Raw genomic sequence first — 24,950 nt, 5'->3', positions numbered from 1 at the left:
GAGACAAGGTCTTAAGTTACAATATGATACAAATTAATATAATTTTTATTTTGTTTTATTGTATGGCCTATTTATGCAGTGCAGGATAATTGTTTTGATCTCGAGAACTACTTTGCTTGTATGTATTGTATAGCGCTTTCAAAACCTCTCTAGCGCTTTCATTTGAAATGCTAGAAACGAGACAACTCTCTATGGACTAGCAATATTTAGAAATCATTGAAGAGGCTGAGTATCATGACTTCATAGTATTCTTTGCTATTGATCTATGCTAAATATATTCCAGTGGTATCAGTTTTTATTTCCAATATGTCCAACATTGTACTTGTGTCAAACCCGTTCTCAGTCTGATATCATGATCTTAGATAGACAGACTATTAATGAATAAACGAATCAAACCCCTTCAGTAAGGGGCTTTAGCCTCATTTGTTCGTTCATATCATTTGAAATGTTTTTTTGAAAAACTATGGCATCTCTTTTTTTCACTTGTGTGACAGAGGACGGGAACTGTCTCCTGCATTCTGTGGCCACGGCGATCTGGGGGGTGACGGACAGGGGTCTAATGGTGCGGCGGTTGCTGGGGGTGGTCCTGGGCATCGACATAGAGCATAGGTTCATGTCCCGCTGGCGCCACTACCAGCAGGAGCATCTCCGGCGTCTGGTGGACCGGCCTGTGACCTCCGACCCTGAGGTACTGGGTCGTCTGCTGGTGTTGTGGTTCAGTTCTCTGTTGTTTGTTTGTTTGTCAGACGTCTGATTCTGAGGTAGTGGGTCGCTTGTGGGTGTTGAGGTTCAGTTTTCTGTTGCTTGCTTGTTTCTTAGACATCTGATGCTGAGGTAGTAGGTCGTCTGTCATCGTCTTGGTTCAGTTTTCGTTGTTTGTTTGTTTCTCAGACATGTAACTGAATCTGAGGTACTGGCTCACCTGTTGTTACAGTGGTTCAGTTTTCTGTTGCTTCTTTCTTTCTTTCTTTCTTTCTTTCTTTTTTCTTCTCTTTCTTTCTTTCTTTCTAATTTCTTTGTTTATTTGTTTCTCGGACATCTTAATCTGAGGTACTGGCTCACCTGTTGTTATAGTGGTTCAGTTTTCTGTTGCTTCTTTCTTTCTTTCTTTCTATCTTTTTTCTTCTTTTTCTTTCTGTCTAATTTCTTTGTTTATTTGTTTCTCGGACATCTTAATCTGAGGTACTGGCTCACCTGTTGTTACAGTGGTTCAGTTTTCTGTTGCTTCTGTCTTTCTTTCTTTCTTTCTTTTTTCTTCTCTTTCTTTCTTTCTTTCTAATTTCTTTGTTTATTTGTTTCTCGGACATCTTAATCTGAGGTACTGGCTCACCTGTTGTTACAGTGGTTCAGTTTTCTGTTGCTTCTTTCTTTCTTTCTTTCTTTTTTCTTCTCTTTCTTTCTTTCTTTCTGTCTAATTTCTTTGTTTATTTGTTTCTCGGACATCTTAATCTGAGGTACTGGCTCACCTGTTGTTACAGTGGTTCAGTTTTCTGTTGCTTCTTTCTTTCTTTCTTTCTTTCTTTTTTCTTCTCTTTCTTTCTTTCTGTCTAATTTCTTTGTTTATTTGTTTCTCGGACATCTTAATCTGAGGTACTGGCTCACCTGTTGTTACAGTGGTTCAGTTTTCTGTTGCTTCTTTCTTTCTTTCTTTCTTTTTTCTTCTCTTTCTTTCTTTCTTTCTAATTTCTTTGTTTATTTGTTTCTTGTGTGTGTGTGTGTGTGTGTGTGTGTGTGTGTGTGTTATTTGTATGTGTATGTATACAATGTATGTCTGTCTGTCTGTAGGTATGTATAAATGCATATATGTATGTATATATGTATGCATATTTGTATGTATGCACACATGTATGTATGCATGCATTTATGTGTGTATGTATGTTTTGTATGTATGTTATGTATATATGTATATATGTATGCATGTATGAATTTTTATTTTATTTATTTACTTACGTATAGTGAATATAATGGCTTATACATGCACTTACTTATTCATCTGTTTCTTTCACCACACCTTTATTTGGCATGACAGTTCACCGCCATATGTGCCTTTATTCATCTCATTTCATGGGTGATAAGGGGTCATGTTGAACTGACTGTTTTTCACATGGTAACAAAATGTTTGACAGCTGCAGCCAACTTTCCTGTGCAGTAGGAGGTTGACAAACCTTCCCCCCCCTCCTTTGACATGGTTTGAAGTGAACAAATCCACTGTGCTGCTTTGACAAGAACTGAATCGTGTGAGTGAGAGCGTCGAGTCTGAAATATTTGGCGCCGTTGAGTGTTCTTCACACAGAAACTTGGTGGTGAAAGAGTTAACAGTGTTGGGTTGCAGCTGAGGGGAAACAGGGGCAGTTCCATCCTTTGGGGACTTACCATGCATGTAATCCCTGGTTCATCAGCTGAAGAGAAAGTCTCAAACTTTTTCAAGGAGCAGCTTCCCCCCCAAAAAAACCTGAAGAACATCTGCCACGTGCGGGTGAAATCTCTCCTAAAAATCTGCATGGAATGCCTGGTGGAGAGAACGTGTGAAGAAAAGACATGACTATAGAGACAAGGGAAAGAAGTCATGACAAAAAAAAACACCTCTTTAACTCATTCACTCCCGTAAGTGACCATAGTCAGCATCGAGGGATCAAGTTAAAAGGACTGTTTTTCACATTATAACAAAGCTTGACAGCTGCAGAAACTGAATAATCTTTCCCCTTGGACTGGATTTGAAGTCAGTAAATCCACTGAGTTATTTTGACACAAATTGAATCGTGTGACTGAGAGCATTGAGTGCAAAATGTCTGGTGTTGGGGAGTGTTTTTCACACAGAAGCATGGCAGTGAAAGAGTTAAAACTTGAAAAACAAAACAAAACAATTTCCCTCCCAAAAAATGAAGTATTCTTTCCAACCTTAGGATATCATGCTTATGTTTTTGTTTAATCAAAAAAACAAAACAAAAAACAACAACAACAACAAAAACACAACCAGGACTGTGTTAACTTCTCACCCACACACACCATCAGCAACCTTTTCTGTATCTTGTCTTCTCACTCCAAGGTCATCAACAGTAGTGTGTCTTGTCTTAAAGTATTAACTCCCGAGAGCAAGGTTTCGGTTGCGCATGCGCACTAGAGCCTATCCATAAAAGGGAAAGGGGCGGAGTTTATCTATTAAAAGCGCGAGCACGTGTCCGGTAGAAATGTAAACATGTGGGAGGTGAAAGCAAAACAAAGACCGACTCACTGTTAGCGGAGAAAGATATCGTGTACTCCTGCCACACAATGTGGTCGTTTACGGTTGCCAACGTCGAGGGGCTGTCTGCATGCTTTCCAATTCTCACCGGACAGTACCACGTGCTGGTGCTATTTTTATCTGACAGACACGTCTAGCGCAAACACAAACGGCTCTAGCTCCGCCCCTTTTCTCTGCATTCAAATTTTGTATTACGTGTAGCTGACACATTTTGTACTTTCCAAAGTCAATTCAGGTCTAGATTGGAAGCTGCTAGGCAAATCTCGCTCTCTGCCATAAATGAAGCCAAACCGTAGCTTTATTAGGCTTTTACTTTGAATAAACCTTCACCGACGTCACAGTGTCAGACTCTGGTGAGAAACTGGCTTGATTCAAATCGCCCGCCATTTATAGTCCAGTTCAGGCTTTAACTCTTATTCAGTGATTGTGTCATTTCCCCAGTCCTCTTGTCTTGAGGCGTTTAAATCAATCTGCAGTAGAACTCAGTCTGGTTAAAGCAGACAACTCCACCATTGTGTTACACATTTGACGGCCAACGTCCCATGGTTCCACCACAAGAAACAGAGTCGTGAAGAGCACTTGTGATATTTAGCAGCCATCGCACATCCCTTTGCTGGAAGAACTTGATGCCATGATGCCGTTCAGTCACCAGCGACCATGGTAAAGTGGCTAACATTGTGGATTTTCAGATTTGAGCCCCATCACAGCAAGGATTTTTTTTTTTTTTGTGGGTGTGTGTCCAAATTAAATGTGTTGCCTTTCGCTGCTGATTGGGCATCTGTTTAGCAGATGTGGTGCAGCATATATTATATATGGATTTGTCCGAATGCGGTGATGCCTTCTTGAGTGACTGAACGGAACTGATCCAGCTCCTACCCAGAACTGAGGGTGATATGGGATGAAATTGCAAGGCTGTGACCACACAAATGTGTCATGGGGAGTGTTGCTCAAATTTCTTGACCATCACTGCAGCTGTCTGTATCTCTTAGGCAAGGATGACATCAGGATATGATATGAAAATGAAACATTGAAACTGAATACAACCTTGTCAAACTGTCCTGGACTGAAATGAACCTCTGTGGCAGCGTTCTAACCATCCTCATCCATCATCCTTCATCAAATGTGGAAGAAGAAACAATAGTCCTACATTCTACAGGTGGCCTTTCATGCCTTCCTGTCCTGGTGACCTCAGCTTTGATTTCATCCCCACTTCCTCTGTAGTGAATTTCTGTCAAAGTCTTCAGTGCTGGCAGATTCATTGGGGGACAGTCATTGGAGAGACCAGATGGTGGTCTTCACATCAGCGGGGAACTCTCGCTCAGTCTGGCTCTGCATGCACCTACGTGGTGGTGGGTGGTGGGGGATTAGCAGAAGGTGTTTTGCTTGCACTGAATCAGAACCAGCTTTGCTGGGCACCACTGAAGGGAGTCAGCCGCTGCGCAGAGTCTCCTCTGGTGTGTGGCATCATGGGGACCTAACCTGGACAGCTACCTTGCGGACTGCTGGCACCGTGACTCAGGGACTGTGGGACTCAAGATGACAGGCATGGGGGTACCATTGAAACAACAGGACAGCAACAACAACAAAAATAAAAACAACAACAACAACAGCAACAAAACAAAAACAGAACACGAGAGAAACAGGACGGTGTACAGCCAGCACACACAGCAACACTCCTGACCCACAGAAAGTGTTGAAAAACCTGTCGTACCTCTTTTGCCTTACTTGCCTCCCTTTTGATGTTGGCCCCAGTTATCTGCTGATGAAAGCTGCCACTACCCACAGGTTCATCCACCAGGCTGCCTCCAGCAGTAGGGCCCAGTCTCCAGTGGTGTCAAGCTTCAGCCAGAACCTTGTCTGGCGCCACGGCATGCATTGGACAGCTCTGGAAGAGGTGGTTTGCCGTCATCGATCACCCCACCCACCCACACCCACCCTGTACCAGGGGGGTCATGAATTTCACCTGATTGTTCAGTGCTGGATTCTGTGTGTGTGTGTGTGTGCATGTGAGGGGGATAGGGGGGGATGTGGGGCGTGTTTGGTTGTGACCCCAGCATGCAGCAGAGGATTGCAAAGCTGCACATATTGTATTGTATTACGCTTCAGGTTGTAAAAGATTTGTCTGTCAAATTTTGGCTGACCACCTGCCCCCTATCCCTCCCTTCCCCCCAGCCACCATCTGTCTCCCTCCTCTCCACCCCTCTCCCCCCCCCCCCCAACCCCCACTCCCTCACCTTCGAGAAATATATGTATATATATATATACATAGAGAGAGAGAGAGAGAGAGAGAGAGAGAGAGAGAATCATTCTCTCAAAATGTAGAGTTTTACCAAGGTCGACTCTTTTATTGCTGTTGGTTCTTCTACGCTCACTTGGTGCATGCTGCTCACAGGGCCATGGTTTATCATTTCATCTGAAAGACTAGCACCCAGACTACCACACAAGGTGTTATGGACAGGGGAAGGGGAGTGAAAAAAACCCCCCACAAAAATCCCAGTCCCTTCTGGAATTGAGCCTGGGGATCTTCGCACCCAGGAAGTTAGGAGCTCTACCATTTGGTCACCTGCTGTGTAGTTATAGAAGATGTATTCCTTGGCAGAAGCACACTCACACCCATGACTGGTTTAACTCACTCAGTACGGCCAGTCCTCTCTTCTCCTCTACACAGACCCCTGGGATGTCCAGTGGGTGTCTGAATGACCCAACCTTTAGCTTCCGTCGTCAGAATTGTGGTATACTTTGTCAACATTCACGTCTTCAGTATAAGAGCCTTCCGCTTGCAATATTTTGATGATGGTAATTGGGGTGAAACGCTGTTAACGTCGTCTCTTTTGCCCTTCGTATGGAAAGAGTTAAGAACTGTCTACCCTGATTTGAAACGATGGCAAGAGAACTGTAAGTGGGAACAAAAAAACAACAACAGCAAACGAAACAAAACCCCGCAAACAAACAAAGTAAACAGCTGAGTGAAAGAGAAGGCACAGGGATCACAAAGCATTGGTGGCCTAATCAAATGAACTAGTTGTTCTTGGTCACATATGGAACTGTTTCATAGTCCGGAACGAATTAGCTATGACATGGGGAGAAAATGGACAAATGGTTCCTATTGGCTGAGAGCGGACCGGGGCAAAACGGCTCGTCTTTTCACTGTTAGCCGCGCGAAATTTGGCCAAGCAGAGCAAACCGATAGGCCTAGTTTGCATCAGTTTGACATGGTACAGTATATGACACCAAACATGGAGTATAATACAAACTCCTCCTATTGATAATAATCATAACAATGCCTTAGTTGTCTGATGATGAGTGAAATTATTTTGTCTAGAGTAATTAACACCTTTCTTTGTAAAAGCATATGGTTTTTGTTTTTTTTGTTGTTGTTTTTTTCTACTCCATATATACTTGTGGAAGTGATATTGTATAGTATTTGTATTGTGTTGTATTGTTTTACATTTTGTCACAAAAGATTTGTGTGTGTGAAATTCAGACTGTTCTTCCCAGGGAGAGCGTGTCGCTACAGCACAGTGCCAACCCTCCCATTTTTTTCATATTCTGCCTGATAGTTTATAATTTATGTTTTCCTATCAAAGTGAAGTTTTCTAGGGAATTTTGCCATGGAGAACTCTCTTACTTACTAGCATGGGTTCTTTTACAAGCACAAAGTGCATGCTACACATGGGACCTCAGTTTATTGTGTCCTCTAAACGACAATTGATATTGATGTTGCTATGGTTAATTTTGTGAGAAAACATGCAGAGTGATATTTGGTGAGAACAAAAAGTTTGGATTTTTAAATTTTCATTTGCTTGTACACACACACATACACACACACAGACACACGCACATACACACACACGCGCGCGCGCACGCACGCGCTTTCACCTCAACTCCCTGAACCCAATCCCAAAATGAGAGAAATTAAGCCAATCATTTAAAAAAAACCAAAAAAACATTGCATGTTTCTCATGCCAGACACCACCAATTGTTTGCAGAGTCTTCAGCAGTTCCAGAGAGAGTGGACGGAGCTCACGCGGTGCCTGGACCCCGACCAGGGCAGCTCCAGAGCCACCCCTCACCGCTTCCTGGAGGCTATCCATGTCTACACCCTGGCCAACATCCTGCGGAGGCCCATTGTCGTGGTGACCGATCCCACCCTCCGCACCTTCAGCGGCATGAGCCTGCAGGACAACGACATGGGAGGCATCTACCTGCCCCTGGAGTGGCCCTGGGAGGACACCTGGCAGACCCCTGTGATCCTGGCCTACACCCACTGCCACTTCAGCCCTCTGGTGGCCATCCCAGGCCCTGGGAGGGTGTCAGCATCAGGGGTGTCTCTGGTCCCACTGGTCAACAGACACCTGCAGCAGTTGCCGGTTCGGTTCCTGCTGCAAGGGGAGGGGCCTCTGGTCGGGGAGCTGCTGCGGCGGTACCTGAAGGTCCAAGAGACGGTCATGCAGGTCAACGGCCAGGTCCAAAATATCCTGTGTGCCGAGCTGAAGTCCAGGACCTTGCCTGAAGAACTCAGTCTGGTCAGCGACTATTTTCGCCTGTGTCAGACACGGTTCAGTCATGCGGCCAGTGGTTTTCTTCACGAGGCGTCACGACGCATGGAAACGGAGAAGTGGCAGGGTATGCGGACCAGTGAGTACAGCCTGGCGGACCCCACGCTTTCTTTCGGTCGTGAGAGTCAGGTTCAAATCCCGTCGCCCAGTTTCACCCCAAGGCTGAGCCTGAGGGAGCAGAGTGGCGGTGCCCAGCATGGGCAGGACCGGAAGTGCGTGGTGCCCACCTGCAGGTTCTTCGGGGACCCTGAGCTGCGGGGGATGTGCAGCCGCTGCTTCCAGAGCTACAGCATCAAGGAGTCCAGGGAGATGGCCGCTGCCCACGCTGCCAGACCTGCCCCCACAGCACCCCTGCCCACCCTGCACGCTGAGCCCTCACAGCCGCCAATGTCCATGATGACGGAGAGATGCCGTACACCTGGCTGTGGCTTTCGTTGCTCCACCAGCACTCACCCCTACTGCCATGAGTGTGCAGAAAAGCTCCAGCGAAAAGCTTCTGAAGTTTCTTCAAAGACACCGGATGTGACCAGTGGGGGCACACAGCCAGCACCTTCTTCAGTGCTGCCACCTGTCATTCTGAATGACCTCAACAAGTCCACAGCCATGGCAACAGCCGGTTCCCACTTCCCCCAGGTCACTGGTGCCATCATCACATCACAGGGAGTTCCGCAAGCTGGCCAAACTGAAGCTGCTGCTTGTGGTGGTGCCGGAGGGAAGACGGCTGACTACTCGTCTCCCACAAAGGTCCTGGAAGCAGGCAGTCTGTTTGCACCGCTGACTCCTCCTGAAGACGGCAGTGATAAACTTCTGTTTGGCAGTGGACACCCGTCCCCTCCTGCTCAGTTGCAAACTCACGCCACTCCAAACCAGCCTGTGGGTCAGTCTGGACTGCAGAACTCCTCAGAGCAGGCCGGCTTTGAGGCGGGAACGCAGGAACAGGGTCCTGGCGGAGAGTGCTCCAGAGAGGGATGCCTTGGGAAGGCAGCGCTGAACAACCTGTGCTCCAAGTGCTACATCGGCAAAGGCATGCCCCAGCTGGACCCCAAAAAACTCTCTGCCGTGGAGAAACTGAAATCGCAGGGTCTGCTTTCCTTGTCCAGTTCCGCTCCACCTTCCGTCGCCCTCGCTTCCAGAGAGAGAGCCGCCGCCAACTTTCCTTCCACCAGAGAGGCAGAGACTGCGCCCACATCAGGAGGAAGAAAACACAGATCATCCAGCTGCACGCGTCTCTCTGAGCAGGAAAGGTCGACAACTGGAAACTTGAACCACGTACAAGAGTGGCTGAACGAGAGCGGCAGGATTTCGGAGGCGTCCTCTTTTCCAAGTAACCAGCAGATGGGCTTGCCAGAGAAGGAGGAGACGGAGCTCAGAGCGAACGATTTGATCATGTCGGGTGAGTGCGGGTCCCCCCCGCACTGCATCGGGGAGGGCTGTCAGAACACGGTGCAGACAGAGGGCACTCTGTGTCAGCAGTGCCGAGAGATTCTGCGGCAGTTTCGGCAAGGACAAGGATCGGTCGCGCCTGTTCAGGGTATGTCATGTGTGTTCGTGTGTGGGTGAGGGGTGGGGATGCGGGGAGGGGGTCTTAGGGGGGGAGGGAGGGGGTCAGTGGTGGGGGGAGCGGCGGTGTTGGTGTGAGTGTGAGGGGCAGGGGGGTGTGGATGTATGTGAGACATATGTGTATGAGTGTGTATGTGCACTTGTCAGTAAATATGTGGTGTGTGTGTGTGTGAGTGTACACATACTTCTGTTTGAATGACTTTGTTGTATGTGTGTTATATTACTGTTTGTGTTTGTTTTGTTTCGAACATTACTGATTATTATTGTCATTATGTTCAAAAAGGAAAAAATCAAAAAAGAAGGAACAGAAGAAAACAACAGGAATTTTTATTTCACAAGTGTTGTGGTGTTAGCATAGCAGCTTTTTAAAAAAAATATTTTTAAAAATTGTTTTTACATCCAGCCATCAAAAAAAAAAAAAAAAGAACAAAGGCAACACACACACACACACACACACACACACACACACACACACACACACACACACACACACACACACACAAACAAACAAGCACACACACACACACACAAACGCACACGCGAAAATAAAAGGCATGAACAAGACTAACGTCCTACAGAATCTGTCCCAGTAATTCTAACCAGCGATAGGTACAGACCACTGGAGGTTAAGTCTTTTCTCATGTTTGGTAGGACAGTAATGGTTTATTGATTGTAAGTTTTTGATAATGTTTATGTTATTTATATTGCACACTGTGCAGATTATCTGCTAACAGTGGTGTACGAAAAGATGAATTCACGTACACACACACACACACACACACATGCACACACGTACATACACACACACACACACACACATGGACACACACACACACACACACACACACACACACACACATGCATGCATAAAGATTTTCCACTCACTGTTTTGAACTGAATGGTTTTCAGAGAGGATTCGAAAAGATGATATGGAGGAAATCAGGAAGGATAAATGGCTCAGATATTCAGGCAGAGAGTTTCTGACAGCAGGGGGCCGAAAGGAATAGCATCTTTGGTCACTTGTTTGATTAAAACTGTATTGAAGAAACCTGCCAGTTTTATTTGGCAACAGGCAAGTGTCCAAAGCATGGTCATAAGCTTTTGTTGCTGTGTTTTGAATCAGTTGCAGAAGAAGTTGTATTTCTTTTTTTCTTTCTTTCTTTTCTTTATTATTATTATTTTTTTTATAATGAAGGTTGTTTAAAAAAGACAGTATCAGATGAAAATGTAAGATGGCATGCGGGATTATTATTGTTAAGAAGATCAGAAAGATATGACAGAGCTATCATGAATAAAGAAAACAACAACAACAACAACAGCAACAAGAGAGGCAAGGCCTTCAAGACTCACTTGTGATACACATAAATAAAAAAAAATCCAAGCTTTTTATGTATTGAGTATAATTTCAAAATGTAATGTTTAAGATGAGAAAGATCAGTTTAAAGCAAATCAAGTCCCCTAGCATTAATTACAGAGTAATTTCCCTTTTTTACCACTCTGCACCAAAACGTTTGCTAAAAAAAATAAAACTTCCATGCTGAGCAAAAGAAGTTCCTGTTTGAACAAAAAATGATAATAATGACTCCTCCTGTTGTTGTGTCAGAATAAGAGGTCAAAGTGCCAAGTTCAGAGAATACAAAAAATATAAATATAACTGTAAATGCAGTTTGCATATAATTAGGCTTCTTTTTTTAAATTTTTTTGTGCCCATCCCAGAGCTGCAATATTGTTTTGAACAAGATGACTGGAAAGAACTGAATTTTTCCTATTTTTATGCCTAATTTGGTGTCAACTGACAAAGTATTTGCCGAGAAAATGTCAATGTTTAAGTTTACCACGGACACACAGACACACACACACACACACACACAAAGACAACCGAACACCGGGTTAAAACATAGACTCACTTTGTTTACACATGTTGGCATGTGATTGTAATGCTATGTATGTGACAGTGGATAGCCGAGCGGATGATGATAATCACTGTGTTTTGATGATGGAAGTAATGATGGTGATCAAAAAAAAAAAAAAAAAAAAAATGTATGAATGTTCTTTTTTTGTTGTTGTTGTTGTTGAAGATAATGATAGTTCTTCTTCTTCTGCTTCTTCTGCGTTCGTGGGCTGCAACTCCCACGTTCACTCGTATGCACACGAGTGGGCTTTTACGTGTATGACCGTTTTTACCCCGCCATGTAGGCAGCCATACTCCGTTTTCGGGGGTGTGAATGCTGGGTATGTTCTTGTTTCCATAACCCACCGAAAGCTGACATGGATTACAGGATCTTTAATGTGCGTATTTGACCTACTGCTTGCATATACACACGAAGGGGGTTCAGGCACTAGCAGGTCTGCACATATGTTGACCTGGGAGATCGTAAAAATTTCCACCCTTCACCCACCAGGCGCCATCACCGTGATTCGAACCCGGGACCCTCAGATTGAAAGTCCAACACTTTAACCACTCGGCTATTGCGCCCGTCATACTGATAGTAATGATATTATGTGTGTGACAGTGAATACCCAACCAGTTTGGTGATAATCATTCTATTATGATGATGAAAATAATGTTGGTAATGATACATTTATGAGTGTTTCGATGATGAAGATAATGGTGATAGATAGATAGATAGATAGATAGATACAATAAAGAGTGTTATGATGATAAAAAATTATGAAGTTAATATGTGTGGAACAGTGGAAAGCCAACCAGACCAGCTTCCATGCAAGACAGAAGGCTGTCCCTATTATGGTTTCAAGGACAATTTCTACTTCTGTTCTGGTTGCTATGGCCAGTTGTTTAAACGTAAGTTCATTTGGCTTTATTATCACTATTTCTTCTTCCTCTTCCTCTCCCTCTTCCTCTCCCTCTTCTTCTACTTCTTCTTCTTCTTCCTGCTGCTTGGCAGCGTGTATTTTCATTGGGTCATGTGCATGGTTACTGGTATGATTTTATTTGTGTTTAAATCTCACTGGTCACTGGCATGGAGCATAGGATCTTAATCTGAGTTCAATCAAATCAGTGTTCATATGATCTTCTGCATGTACAAAGGGGACCACAGCAGTGGAAGGTTTGCACAGCATGCGTATGAGTGCTGTCTTGGCAGATGAGAAAAACAATTACCGCCCATAACTTTTTTTTTTTTTTTTTTTTTTTTTAATACCAGGCACCAATACCAGTTTAACCCAGAACCCTCAGGTTGAAAACCTAGTGCTCCAAGCATTTCACTGTTTCACCAGTTGGTTTCATGTGTGAATTTATCTGTGGTGTTTTTCAGATTCATTTATTTATCAATCTATTAATGTCTTTGTTTGTGACATTTCTTTGTTTACAAGTCTTAGGGAACTTGTAGTGTTTGCTATGAATTTGTCAATAGTGAATCAAGCCCTATAGATTTTGAATATTGTTCTTCTCTTCTCCATTTATAGACGGAGACTCAGAACCTTAATTGCTCAAGGTTAAAGATTTTTGGCAGTACCTCATCTTCCAGTCCGTCCCTGAGGGCCTAGGGAGGTGATGGGAAAGAGGGAAGGAGATAGAGAGAGGGAGAGGAAGAAGAGAAAGGTGAAATGAACAGAGACCAAGAATGTGTTGTTGTTGTTTTTTCCTTCAGTATTTTGCTGTGGCCCCTTGAGCTGAGATATACCAGATTCACACAGCTGATAGCTTCTTAGCTCTCTCCATATGAACGGCGAAAGAGACGACATTAACAGCGTTTCACCCCAATTACCACCATCAAAATATTGCAAGTGGAAGGCTCTTATACTGAAGAGGTGAATGTTGACAAAGAATACCACAATTCTGAGGACGGAAGCTAAAGGTTGGGTCATTGAGACACCCACTGGACATCCGAGGGGTCTGTGTAGAGGAGAAGAGAGGACTGGCCGTATTGAGTGAGTTAGAACTGGAATAAGGGACAGCTTATTAACCTTTACACTGCCATATATTATAAACTGTCCTCCAGAATACTGGATGATTCACTGCCCTGCCACTGCCATGTAAGCTGTGCTCAGACAGTGGCTACATATCTCTGCCTTGCCAAAGCTTTTTGCATGGTTTGGAAGTTATTAGATTGGTAGCTATAGATTTGCAAAGGTATATATAGGAATCTAATAACTTGGAAATCCCATATGTCACTGAGGAGTAAAGGAGGAATGTGACAGAATGGTTAAGGTGCTTGTCTGCCAGTACAGTGACCGTGAGGATTTGGGTTCTAGTCCTGCTCTCGCCCTTTCTCCCAAGGAGGAGGACTTTTGTTTAATGTCCCGTCACACATATCGGTGATTGAAGACATTTTTGTTAAAGTATTTATGAATACATTTGAGTATTATCGGTTAGAAGGGGTGGGAGATGTGAATGAATGGTCTATTGGAGGGTTGGGGGAAACTGGGCAAATGAGGGTGAAATGTGGGTGAAATTTGAAAAAAAAAAAAAAAAAAAAATCGAAATACAATTACAGGAAATTACTTAAAGGACTTAGTAAAAGAGAAGTCGTTAAACTGACAAGTGAAACAACTGATAATGAATGCAAAAAGTCAAAAACATCAACGTTCTTAGTCACTTGTGAAGACACACTTTTGTGTACATAAGGTTTCATCAAGCTACAGTCAAAAATTATATGCTCAATTGTCAGGTTACTGAAGCATATGCACTTGACATTAGAACAATACTTGGTCCGTAATGAATTTGATAATAGTCTGAGAGCTAAATTCAGAACTGGTCTGCGAATCGGACCAAAGTCTGAGAGAGTCAACTGATGAGGTTTTAGACTTGAATTCAAGCACCTATAAAAGTCTTTTTCTAGTATATTGCTTATTTCCTTGTGTGACAAAACTTTCTTCCAAGTTTGACTGGAAAATTGAACAGAGCATCTAGTTGTTGAGATGAAATGATAAACAGAAGTCCTGTGTGCAGCATGCACTTGGCGCACTGAAAAAGAACCCATGGCAACGAGAATGTTGTCCTCTGGCTAAATTGTGAAGAAGAAATCCACTGGGATAGGTACACAGATATATAATATATATGTATATATATGCATGCACTCAAGGCTTCACTGAGACCTCTGGGTTATGCTGCTGGTCAGGCATCTGCAGAGCAGATGTGGTTTAGCGTATATGGGTTTGTCTGAATGCGGTGATGCCTTCCTTGAGAAACTGAAACTGAGGGTTGTGGTTTGACCAACTGACTGCAGCATGTCAACAACTCATTATTCATGCAGGCAAGCATAAATTGGTGACACCTGGTCCATGCCTAAGCGGCAGCAAAACTAAGCACCATGACACATGGATGTAGCTGCTGCTCATGGAAATTCGAATGAACGCTCGAAGAAAACGATGATTTAACTGCAGTCTGATGATTCCTTGGAATAGGAAGGCGAGGAATGTCAAGTCTCCAGTTCTGACTCTTCACCCAGAGAGCAGAACAGAGTTTGACATTGCCGGCAGAAGACGATGCTGAGTGTTTTGTTAACCTGAGTACTGTGTGTGACAGTCAGGCCCCTGAGAGGCAGTAAAGTGGGTGAGGTGAGGTATCAGATTACAGTGTGGAGAGTGAATCAGGATATGAGGTTGAGTGGGAAGGGAGGGGGAGGGGCAGTGGGGGAAGGGTGAGGCGGCGGGGGGGAGGGGGGGGGGATGCCTATTTTTCAGATCAGTGGGTTTGACACCGGGCTGATGATTTTGATTCAGACATTCCTTTGTTGGGGTTGTTGTGCGCGTGCATGTGTGTGTATGTGTGTGTGTGTTGCATTTTATCATGTTTATATGTCATGTTTAGTCTTGGAAAAAAAAAGATGGGTCACGCATTTACTTAATCATAATAAAACTTTTTTTTTCCTGAATTGTCCATTTATTTTCCTTTCAGAAAATGTATACTTTTACTTGTGTCAGTTTAAGAAATTAATCCAGATTTTTTTTCTTAACATACCAATTTTTTTTTTTTGGTGAGAATTCCCCCAGCAAATTGGATGCAGTTATTTGCCAAATCCCAAGGCAGGCAAGGAATTGGTACCAATAGGGATAGCCTGTTCAACTCGCTACCTATCTTTCTGACCTTATCAGCGATTACACTCCCTCAAGAACCCCCTGCTCTTCCTCAGACTGGGACTGAAAATTCCTTGTTTGAATTGATACAAGAATGATTTTTCCTCTTTGCTGCTCCTCAAATCTGGATCCAACAACCGTCCACATCATATCTGTACATCTGCCTCTGCCTTTTGTTTGCTCTTCGCTAAAGACTCGGTCTTTTCAGAACCTGTCACTCTTGGTTTCTTTCTTCTGCAAGACTGCCGCATACCTGCCAGCTTCGTTTGCATGGATTGATTGATTGATGTGGATACTTCTATAGCGCCTATCCTCGGTCAGAGACCAAGCTCTAAGCGCTTTACATACACGGTGACATTTACACCACAGGCTGCCTACCTGGGTAGAGCCGACTGACGGCTGCCACTGGGCGCTCATCATTCATTTCCTGTGTCATTCAGTCAGATTTCAGACACACACACATACACACTCAGACAGACATGTAACATTTTACGTGTATGACCGTTTGTTTGGTTTTTATTTACCCCGCCATGTGGGCAGCCATACTCCGTTTTCGGGGTGTGCATGCTGGGTATATTCTTGTCGAACGCTGACATGGATTACAGGATCTTTAACGTGCGTATTTGATCTTCTGCGTGCGCATACACACGAAGGGGGTTCAGGCACTAGCAGGTCTGCACATATGTTGACCTGGGAGATCGGAAAAATCTCCACCCTTTACCCACCAGGTGCACTGAGATTTGAACCCAGGACCCTCAGATTGAAAGTCCAGCGCTTTAACCATTTGGCTATTGCACCCGTCGTGGATGAGGTATGGGAGAGGGAGGGAGGGAGGAGGGAAGAGCATGGTCATTGGTGGTTTATGTAATTTGTAACTTTGATGTGACGGGCGCAATAGCCGAGTGGTTAAAGCGTTGGACTTTCAATCTGAGGGTCCCAGGTTCGAATCACGGTGACGGCTCTGGTGGGTAAAGGGTGGAGTTTTTTATGATCTCCCAGGTCAACACATGTGCAGACCTGCTAGTGCCTGAACCCCCTTCGTGTGTATATGCAAGCAGAAGATCAAATACGCACGTTAAAGATCCTGTAATCCAAGTCAGCGTTCGGTGGGTTATGGAAACAAGAACATACCAGCATGCACACCCCCGAAAGCGGAGTATGGCTGCCTACATGGCGGGGTAAAAACGGTCATACACGTAAAAGCCCACTTGTGTGTATACGAGTGAACATGGGAGTTGCAGCCCACGAACGAAGAAGAAGAAGAAGAAGAAGAAGTAACTTTGTTGTAGAACACCCTCAGCTCTTGGAGAGAAAGGGAACAGTACAAATGTACAGTATCATTATTGCTATTGCTATGATGATGATGATGATGATGATTGTGACGATGATGGTTATTATCATTGTAATTATGATCCTTCTTGTTCTTGTTCCTCCTGTTCTTCTTGTTCTTGTTCCTCCTGTTCTTCTTGTTCTTGTTCTTCTTCCTATTATTATTAGTTTCATTATTATTTCTATTATTATCATTATCATTATTAGTATTAAAACCAAGCTGCACCTGTGTATGTGTGTGTGTGTGTGTGTGTGTGTGTGTGGATGGATCAATCAGGGGAGCTGGAGGTGCAGCAGACAGGTCGTGCTGACCCAGCCAGCAGCAGCGGTCAGCGCCACACCTTCCCCCTCAGCAGAGCCACACCTGGAGGCAGCTCCACCAGCCATGTCACGACCCCCGCCGGCCGCCAGGGGGTGCCGTGCTGCTTTCCGGGCTGCACCTTGTACGGGGACCCCAAGCAGGCCGGGAGGTGCTCCATGCACTACCAGCTGTACCTCAACCAGTTTTCCGCCTCCCCCGTGGGTCAAGGTCAGGGTCAGGTTCAGGGGTCACCATCACCGGCCGCTGCTGCCGGCTATCAGCGAGTTTTGGATAGCCTGGCGATGCAGACGGCGTCCTTAGGGAACCAGCACGAGCTGAGCCGGAGACACCCGGTTCAGGTGGCTGAACCGGCAGTTCGGAGTGCTCCGACCAATGTTGGTTCCATTGCCGCTGCTGCTGTGCCCTCTTCTCCCGTTCCCCAGTTCTCCCAGCCAGGTCGGTGGGAGGCTGGGTCACCCCTGAAGGGGGAGGATTTCATCACGACGTACAACCGGGTGGCAGGGCTGCAGGCAGAGAGGTGTTTGAACCCTGCGTGTATGAACTTCGGGAACCCCCAGAGGGGAGGCGTGTGCAACACATGTGCCCTGGATGAGGAGTTGACTCGTCGGTTAGTGTTGGGGGAGGAGCAGACGGGCTGAGCTGATGGCGCGCTGTTCCTTTTTCTTATCTTGGGAAGCTTGCTCTTGATTGAGTTCGTGTTGTGAGTGTGTATGTGTGTGAGTGGGTAATTGGTTGGTTGGTTGGTTGGTTTTTGTTGTTGTTGTTGTTGCACTGCCTTTTTGATTGATTAACATGTGTTGAGTTTGTGTGCGTCTGTGCCTGTGTGTGTATTTGTGTTGTGTGTGTCTGTATTTTTGTGCGTATGTGTGTTGTGTGTGTGTGTGTGTGAATGTGAATGCGAATGTGAATGTGAAATGTTTATTCAAATTTAGGCCTAAGCCCCTAATTGAAGGGGAAATCATATACAAAACAACCAACCAAAATTACAATAACACAGTGTCTAGTATTTGTGTGTGTGCGTTTGTGCGTATGTGTGTTTATGTGTATGCGTGTATGTGTGTGCGTGTGTATACATGCGTGCGTGTATTCCTGTGTATGAGTGTGTGTGCGTGTATTTGTGCCTCATAATACTCAAAAGCAGAAATAAATTTTCCATTTTACTGTTTCTTGATACGTTTTAGCCCTTGAATAAAAAGATCTTTGCATTCCAAAGATGATTTTACCTGCAGAAGCCTATCTTCAGTGAAGTCTTGTAAATTAACATTAAATATGGCGTCCACCTGATTGACCTCAAAGTGCGGAATAGTAATTTGAATGGATATCAGTATAACTTTTGATGACCCTAACTTTGATTTGATGTGGGTTTTTTTTTTAATTATTTTTTTAAATTTTTTTTAATAACTTTTTATGTCCTCATGATGGATAGAATCTAGGATAAAGTGTACAGTTTTTCTCTGCTCTCATGATACAAGTTTCTGTACTCATCACTTGTTTTCCAGTGTGGTGGTGCGTGAAGCCTTTGTCTGCTAGCAATGCTCTGTTGGTACGTGTTGTAAAATCACGCTTCCTCTCTCGTTAGGATCATCTTTGTCTTCATGCCAATCTGCCTATCTTTGAAAAAAAAAAAAAAAAAAAAAATTATGTTCGCACCTTGTTATGTACTATTCCCCCAATAATCCTTGTGACCTCGGTACACTTAGTAATAAAGACATATTCTATTCAATCCTATTCCATTGTGGCAGACTTGTGATATCTATAAACTTTCAAAAAATTTTGAAATTCACTTCATTGTGGGCTGGAAGACTCACCAGATGTTGTATTTCATGCCTAAGGCACTTTTCCTTCTTTGATTAACCATGGTTTTGTATTTTGATATGTATGTTTAAAATGTTCATTGTTTATGTAACATGTTAGCAATGACTGGGTTAAACCGTATAATAAGTTATTTTGGCAAAGCCCCTCACTTTTCTGAACTTTGTGCCAAATCTCTTATAATGATTTCCAAGTTGATATTTTGATCCCGGATTAAGATGAGTTAATGGATATGATGATAAAGATGAGTTGGTGGTGATGATGATAAGAATAAGTTTAAACGAAGCTTGTTTTGAGCGGTAGCACACATACTTGTCGGAAATTTATTTGTGCAATTTATAGATGTGGAATGTGTCTCCAAAAACTTTAGTCTTGTTTCTAAATTTACTCTCATGGGATTTTTTTTTTTTTTTTTTTTTTTTTATGACAATGATGCTTTCTGGATAATGCTTATACTGACTTACGATGCACTTTTCACAAAGGGTTCTTCTTCTTTTTCTTTTTTTTTTCTTTTCTTAATCTATCAAATTGCAAAAGAGAGAAAAAACTTGTTAAATCATTAATTTGTTAGTTTTTGATGTTGTTGCTGCTGCTGCTGCTGAATATACTGTTGTGGTTTTTGTTGAAATTTATTCTCTCTCTCTCTCTGTCTCTCTCTATGTCTATACCTAAACAACTGACTAGTTCTTGGTCACTTTTGTGCATAGACTGATTTTGAGCACTAATCACATTTTCATTTGAGGCCTTTTTTCACCCATTGCAGTTCTTGGAGATATTTTTTTCCAGACTGATGTACTTATGTCTGCAAAGTTATAACAATACTAAATGATGATGTTCTTGATGCTGGCATGGGCTTTAGATGCTGATCTTGAAGTTGTGTCATATGCTTTTGTGTGATTTGTGAAGAGAATTCTTTAAAGATATATCTATAGTGTTCTTTCTGTAGTGTTCTAGTTTACTCTTCTTTTTTTTCTTCTTCTTTTGTGATCTTGTGTGTTAGATTTCAGAGTTGTGTGACTGATATCTTCCACTTTGGTTCAGTTGATCTATCTGTTTTGTGGAGTTTAACTGTTGGTTGGAATGCGGACATTATTGAAAGTTGTGTACAAGTGCATAGATGTATTGTCTGAGATGATAAACTGAGGTCCTGTGCGCAGCACACACTTGGTGCACGGAAAAAGGACCCCATAGCAACGTAAGTGTTGTCTCTCTGGCAAAATTCTGTTGAGAGAAATCCACTCAGATAGGTACACAGATATGTATGCATGCACTCGAGGCCTGACTAAATGCATTGGGTTATGCTACTGGTCAGGCCGGAATTTGCCAAGCAGATGTTGTTTAGCATGATTTAACCAACTGCTTCCTTGAGAAACTGAAACTGTAGTGTAGTTGGTTTGGAGATTTTGGATGTAGAACCGTTTTTTTTTTTCTTTCCATGAAGTTGGTGGCCTTGATATATAAACTTTTGTATTTGATTGATTGGTTGCATAAGCTTTTGGGAATTTTCAAGTCAGTGGTGAAATGTTTCTGTGTATTTCCTGACTCTGTGTGTGTGTGAGTGTGTGTGTGTGCACTCTGAAGTTTCCTTCTTGAGAGAGAACACAATAGGCTAATGGATAGTGACAGTGACCCTTCAGTTGTTGCTGGTGAAAGTGTTCTTTCATTAAGTGGCTTACAAGTTTGGTTGTTTTTTTGTTTTTGTTTTTTTTGTTCTTTTAACAGGGAGTGTTGTGTTTATTGAAACTGTGTCTCTACGTCTTCTTCTTCCTCCTCTACTCATCCTCATCCTCTCCCCCTTCTTTGTTCACACAAAATAACCTCCCCTCTCCCTCTCTGTTTCGTGATTGGTTTGGTTTGGTTTGGTTCATTTTGTTTGTTCCGTTGTGTGGTTCAGTTTTGCATTGGGTGTTTATGATTGCTGTGGTCTTTGATACTGAAAGCATCTTCCTTTCCTGTTGAAGCCCCTGTCGTACAGAGTTTATTCATTTATTTATTTTTGTTTTATGTGGGTGTGCGTGCGTGCGCGTGCGTGTGTGTGTGTGCTTTAAAAAAAAAATCATTTAAAATTCTTTTGCACTGTTATGGAAAAAGAATCAGTGATTTCATTTATGGACAAACACACGCAATAAAAAGCTCTGTTCTGTCAATTTTTTTTAATTATTGCCAAAACTTTTGACAGAGTACAAACGAACAAGAGAGAGACAGAGAGAAAGTGAGTTTGAATCTGTGCTGTGATTATACTTTTGACTGGTTGTAATGTACAGTACACAATGATTTGTGGGAATCTGAACTCTTCTTGGGAAGTCAACTGTTTTGTCACATCCTGCAGGCATACATTTTCATAGAGGCTGTGTATCCTATATTGGTCCATTGGTAGGTAAGTTGTGAGAGTGGTGTGCACATGTATGGCCTCCCCTCTGTCGGAATCTTGATATATATAGCTATATATACACATACATACATATATATATATATATATATATATATATATATATAGAGAGAGAGAGAGAGAGAGAGAGAGAGAGAGAGAGAGAAGGAGACTAGATGCTGGAATTTATTTATTGTCATTGCCAAGAAAGGACTTTTGTCAAGGGGGCAACAACATAAGTTTATACATTTTAGCGTCAACAAAAACACATGGCAGAACTAGAATTGTTCTCTCAACTATTCAATCAATTTTAAACCATGAAAACTGGCAGTGACTGGAAACACTTAAGCCAATTTTTTGACAAAAAATTAACTCTCTCCATATGAACGGCGAAAGAGACGACGTTAACAGCGTTTCTCCCCAATTACCACCATCAAAATATTACAAGCGGAAGGCTCTTACACTGAAGAGGTGAATGTTGACAAAGAATACCACAATTCTGATGACGGAAGCTAAAGGTTGGATCATTGAGACACCCACTGGACATCCGAGGGGTCTGTGTAGAGGAGAAGAGAGGACTGGCCGTACTGAGTGAGTTAGACTTCAAAGAGAGAGAGAGAGATTACACATCTATCTCTTCACCCTGCGTTTTGTATCTCCAAAATTTGTGTTGGTTTCAGACAGATCAAAACTTGTGACAAATACATTTGACAAATTGAAGTGATTGGTTGATTAGCAAAGAAGTACATTAAAAACAAAATTTGACTAAAGTCTATTCATTAGGTGATAAATAAATTTGATTCCCTTAAAAAAAAACCCAAAAAGACTTCTAGTTTAGATTCCTTAAAAAAACAAAAAAACAACAACAAAAAACAAAACAAAAACAACAAAAAAGCAACTTCTAGTGATCAATTGATTTGAAATAAGTTTAAGTCACAGGTTCATTATCAAATTCCATTTTAATTTTGAAAGCCATTGAAGCGATTTATGATTAGCAAATACTTTCTGAGAAGTCCAACTGATTGGCTGAGCAAATCAATTTAGTTTTGAATCTTTTGCTTGTGGTGGTCACTGGCTCAATAGCTGAGTGGTTAGAGCACTGAACTTCCGATGTGAGGGTCCCAGGTTCAAATGTTGGTAACAGCGCCTGGTGGGTAAAGGGTGGAGATTTTTCCAATCTCCCATGTGAACAAGTGTGCAGACCTGTTAGTGCCTGAACCCTCTTCGTGTGTATATGCACACAGAAGATCAAATACGCACGTTAAAGATCCTGTAATCCACATCATGTCAGGGTTCGGTGGGTTATGAAAAAAAAGAACATACCCAGCATGCACATCCATGAAAACAGTGTATGATTGCCTACATGGCAGGGTAAATAAACAAAACGGTCATGCAAGTAAAATGTTACATGTCTGAGTATGTATGTGTGCGTGACTTAAACCTGAATGATCGACACAGAAAACAAATGATGATTGCCCAGTGGCAGCCGTCAGTCGGCTGTACCCAGGTAGGCATCCTGTAGTTTGACTCTGGTTTGTAAAGCGCTTAGAGCTTGGTCTCTGACTGAGGATAGGTGCTATATAAGTATCCATATCATTCATCATCATTCATTCATACATGCAAAGGATGGTAAATGCTTGTGCATACATTACACTTATTTTAGAGGTTAATACAGTGCTGTTGTTTCACAAGGAAGATTCTCTTAACTGGGTATCTAAATGACTCATTTGTTTCTTTTTCCTTCTTATCACATCATCATTTAATTGTAAATTGGGGGTTAACTCACTCAGTACGGCCAGTCCTCTATTCTCCTCAACACAGACCCCTGGGATGTCCAGTGGGTGTCTCAATGACCCAACCTTTAGCTTCCGTCCTCAGAATTGTGGTATTCTTTGTCAACATTCACCTCTTCAGTATAAGAGCCTTCCGCTTGCAATATTTTGATGGTGGTAATTGGGGTGAAACGCTGTTAACGTCGTCTCTTTCGCCGTTCGTATGGAGAGAGTTAATCATTTTACGAAAGGGAAGAAAAAGTTTTTCTCTGTCTGGGTTAGTTTTAAACCATTTTGATACATTGTAAATACATGTACTTATTTCATGCAAAGATTAGGAAGAATTTTTGTTTCTTTTAGTTCTGGCTTTATGCATCAACTCCTTAGTTATGCTGTTATATTACATTATATTTCCCCTCCTCCAACTGTGTGTAATAATATTTTTTACACGAGTATTATTATACAGGACTTTTGTTTGTGGTGCTGGTTTGAATATCTCGAAAAGAGAATTTCATTGGAATTCTTTACCTAAAAGTTAATTAATTGGAAAAAGGTGGTGTTATGTATTAAATCAATTTTTTGCCCTCCTTTTATCAATATAACTTACATTTTCACACTTTAAAGGAAATACATTTCTCTAATGTTTGCGAAATAGGTTACCAGCATGTTGTTGAAAGTGGGGGAAAAAAAAAAAAAAAGAGAGAAAAGATTGTAAATAGGACAGATGTTCACAGGGAATAAGGATGGTAGAGCACCAAAACCAATAAAACAAGGACATCAGTTCACAGGGGAACAGGCTGGACACAGCTCCCAAACTTATCGGTGAACACCTTGATTCACAAATCCCATACATTCTCAAAAATTTCTGTGACTAATAATATTTCCAGTCAGGTTAATTACTGTTTCACACACTGACTCTCCAAGACTGAAAGATCATTCCCTGCTTCTGGGGTGAGGCACTGAACAGCAGGAGGATGATCAGATTTACCCAACTTGCCCTGCTGTTGCCTTCATCGAAATGTGACATTCTCATATGTTTCCCCCTTTATTTGCCTTTGTGTTGTTAGCATGACTCCTTTCTTGAATCTTGATTAATGAATTATCTCTGTATGATCCCTTACAAATGCTTTGGAAGTAATTTTTAGTTATATTATTTGTAGGGAACTGTTTGGGTGCTGGGGGATATGGTTGGAAATGATACCCTCCCCGACCGAAAACATTGATAATTTTATGCCTGGATTGAGAAGGAGGTAACTGATCAAGCGAAGAATTATTTGGTTCCTGTAGTCAGAAGGATTTCTTTTGCTTTGTGTAGAATATCCAGGTTATATACTTAGTCTTTTGTGAAGGACTATGACTCTCAAACTAGGAGGCAAAATTGCACTGGCTCTTAGTGCTGCAGCCTTGTGGGCTAGTTGGCCTTTGGGAACCATCCCAACGCCGACTGTCCTAAAACCCCCTTGGCCGAGAGAGTGGGGATGTAATCTGGGCAAGACACTCTCCACTATTATCAAATTCTAGCCCAAATAGTCAGAACAACAGTTGCCTCCTCTGCTGTTCTGATGGTCATAGTCAGCCACAACTGACTATCATATATATATATACTTTGATGGTAATGTTATGAGTTACATATAGTTTGTTCCAAAAGAGATCGCAGGTTAACTGAATCTTGTGTGTGTGTGTGTGTGTACATGATTGTCTTCCTCCCTCAGTAAGTTGAACAAAATTATTTTCTACTCGACATTTTTTTTTCTTGAATGTGTGGAAGGTAGGGCTATGATTTCTTTGTTTACATTTGGAATCTCTTATATCTTGTCAAATTTATTGAATCAATGTAACTTGCGGTACAGTGCATCATACATTATTTGTTGTCAGATTGACTTGAATTGTACTGATGTAACCAACATTAGCAAAAGTTATGTATATTTTTGTTGTTATTAGTAATAAT

At 42.5% G+C, this 24,950-nt stretch overlaps 1 protein-coding gene across 1 annotated transcript in view; it reads left to right on the top strand.

Moving 5' to 3' along the window:
* Positions 1-20,289, top strand: part of LOC143297876 (uncharacterized) — a 24,244-nt gene extending 3,955 nt beyond the window's left edge. Inside the window, exons 3-6 of the mRNA XM_076610405.1 lie at positions 495-688; positions 7,231-9,331; positions 12,056-12,163; positions 17,006-20,289. Of these exons, the coding sequence (XP_076466520.1) occupies positions 495-688; positions 7,231-9,331; positions 12,056-12,163; positions 17,006-17,688 (3,086 nt within the window). The 3' untranslated portion in view covers positions 17,689-20,289. The remainder of the gene's footprint in view (positions 1-494; positions 689-7,230; positions 9,332-12,055; positions 12,164-17,005) is intronic.
* Positions 20,290-24,950: the final 4,661 nt, after the last annotated feature.

This window comes from Babylonia areolata, chromosome 23 (assembly GCF_041734735.1).
Source record: "Babylonia areolata isolate BAREFJ2019XMU chromosome 23, ASM4173473v1, whole genome shotgun sequence".
NCBI lineage: Eukaryota > Metazoa > Mollusca > Gastropoda > Neogastropoda > Buccinidae > Babylonia > Babylonia areolata.
This window is presented reverse-complemented; position numbering and strand designations above follow the sequence as displayed.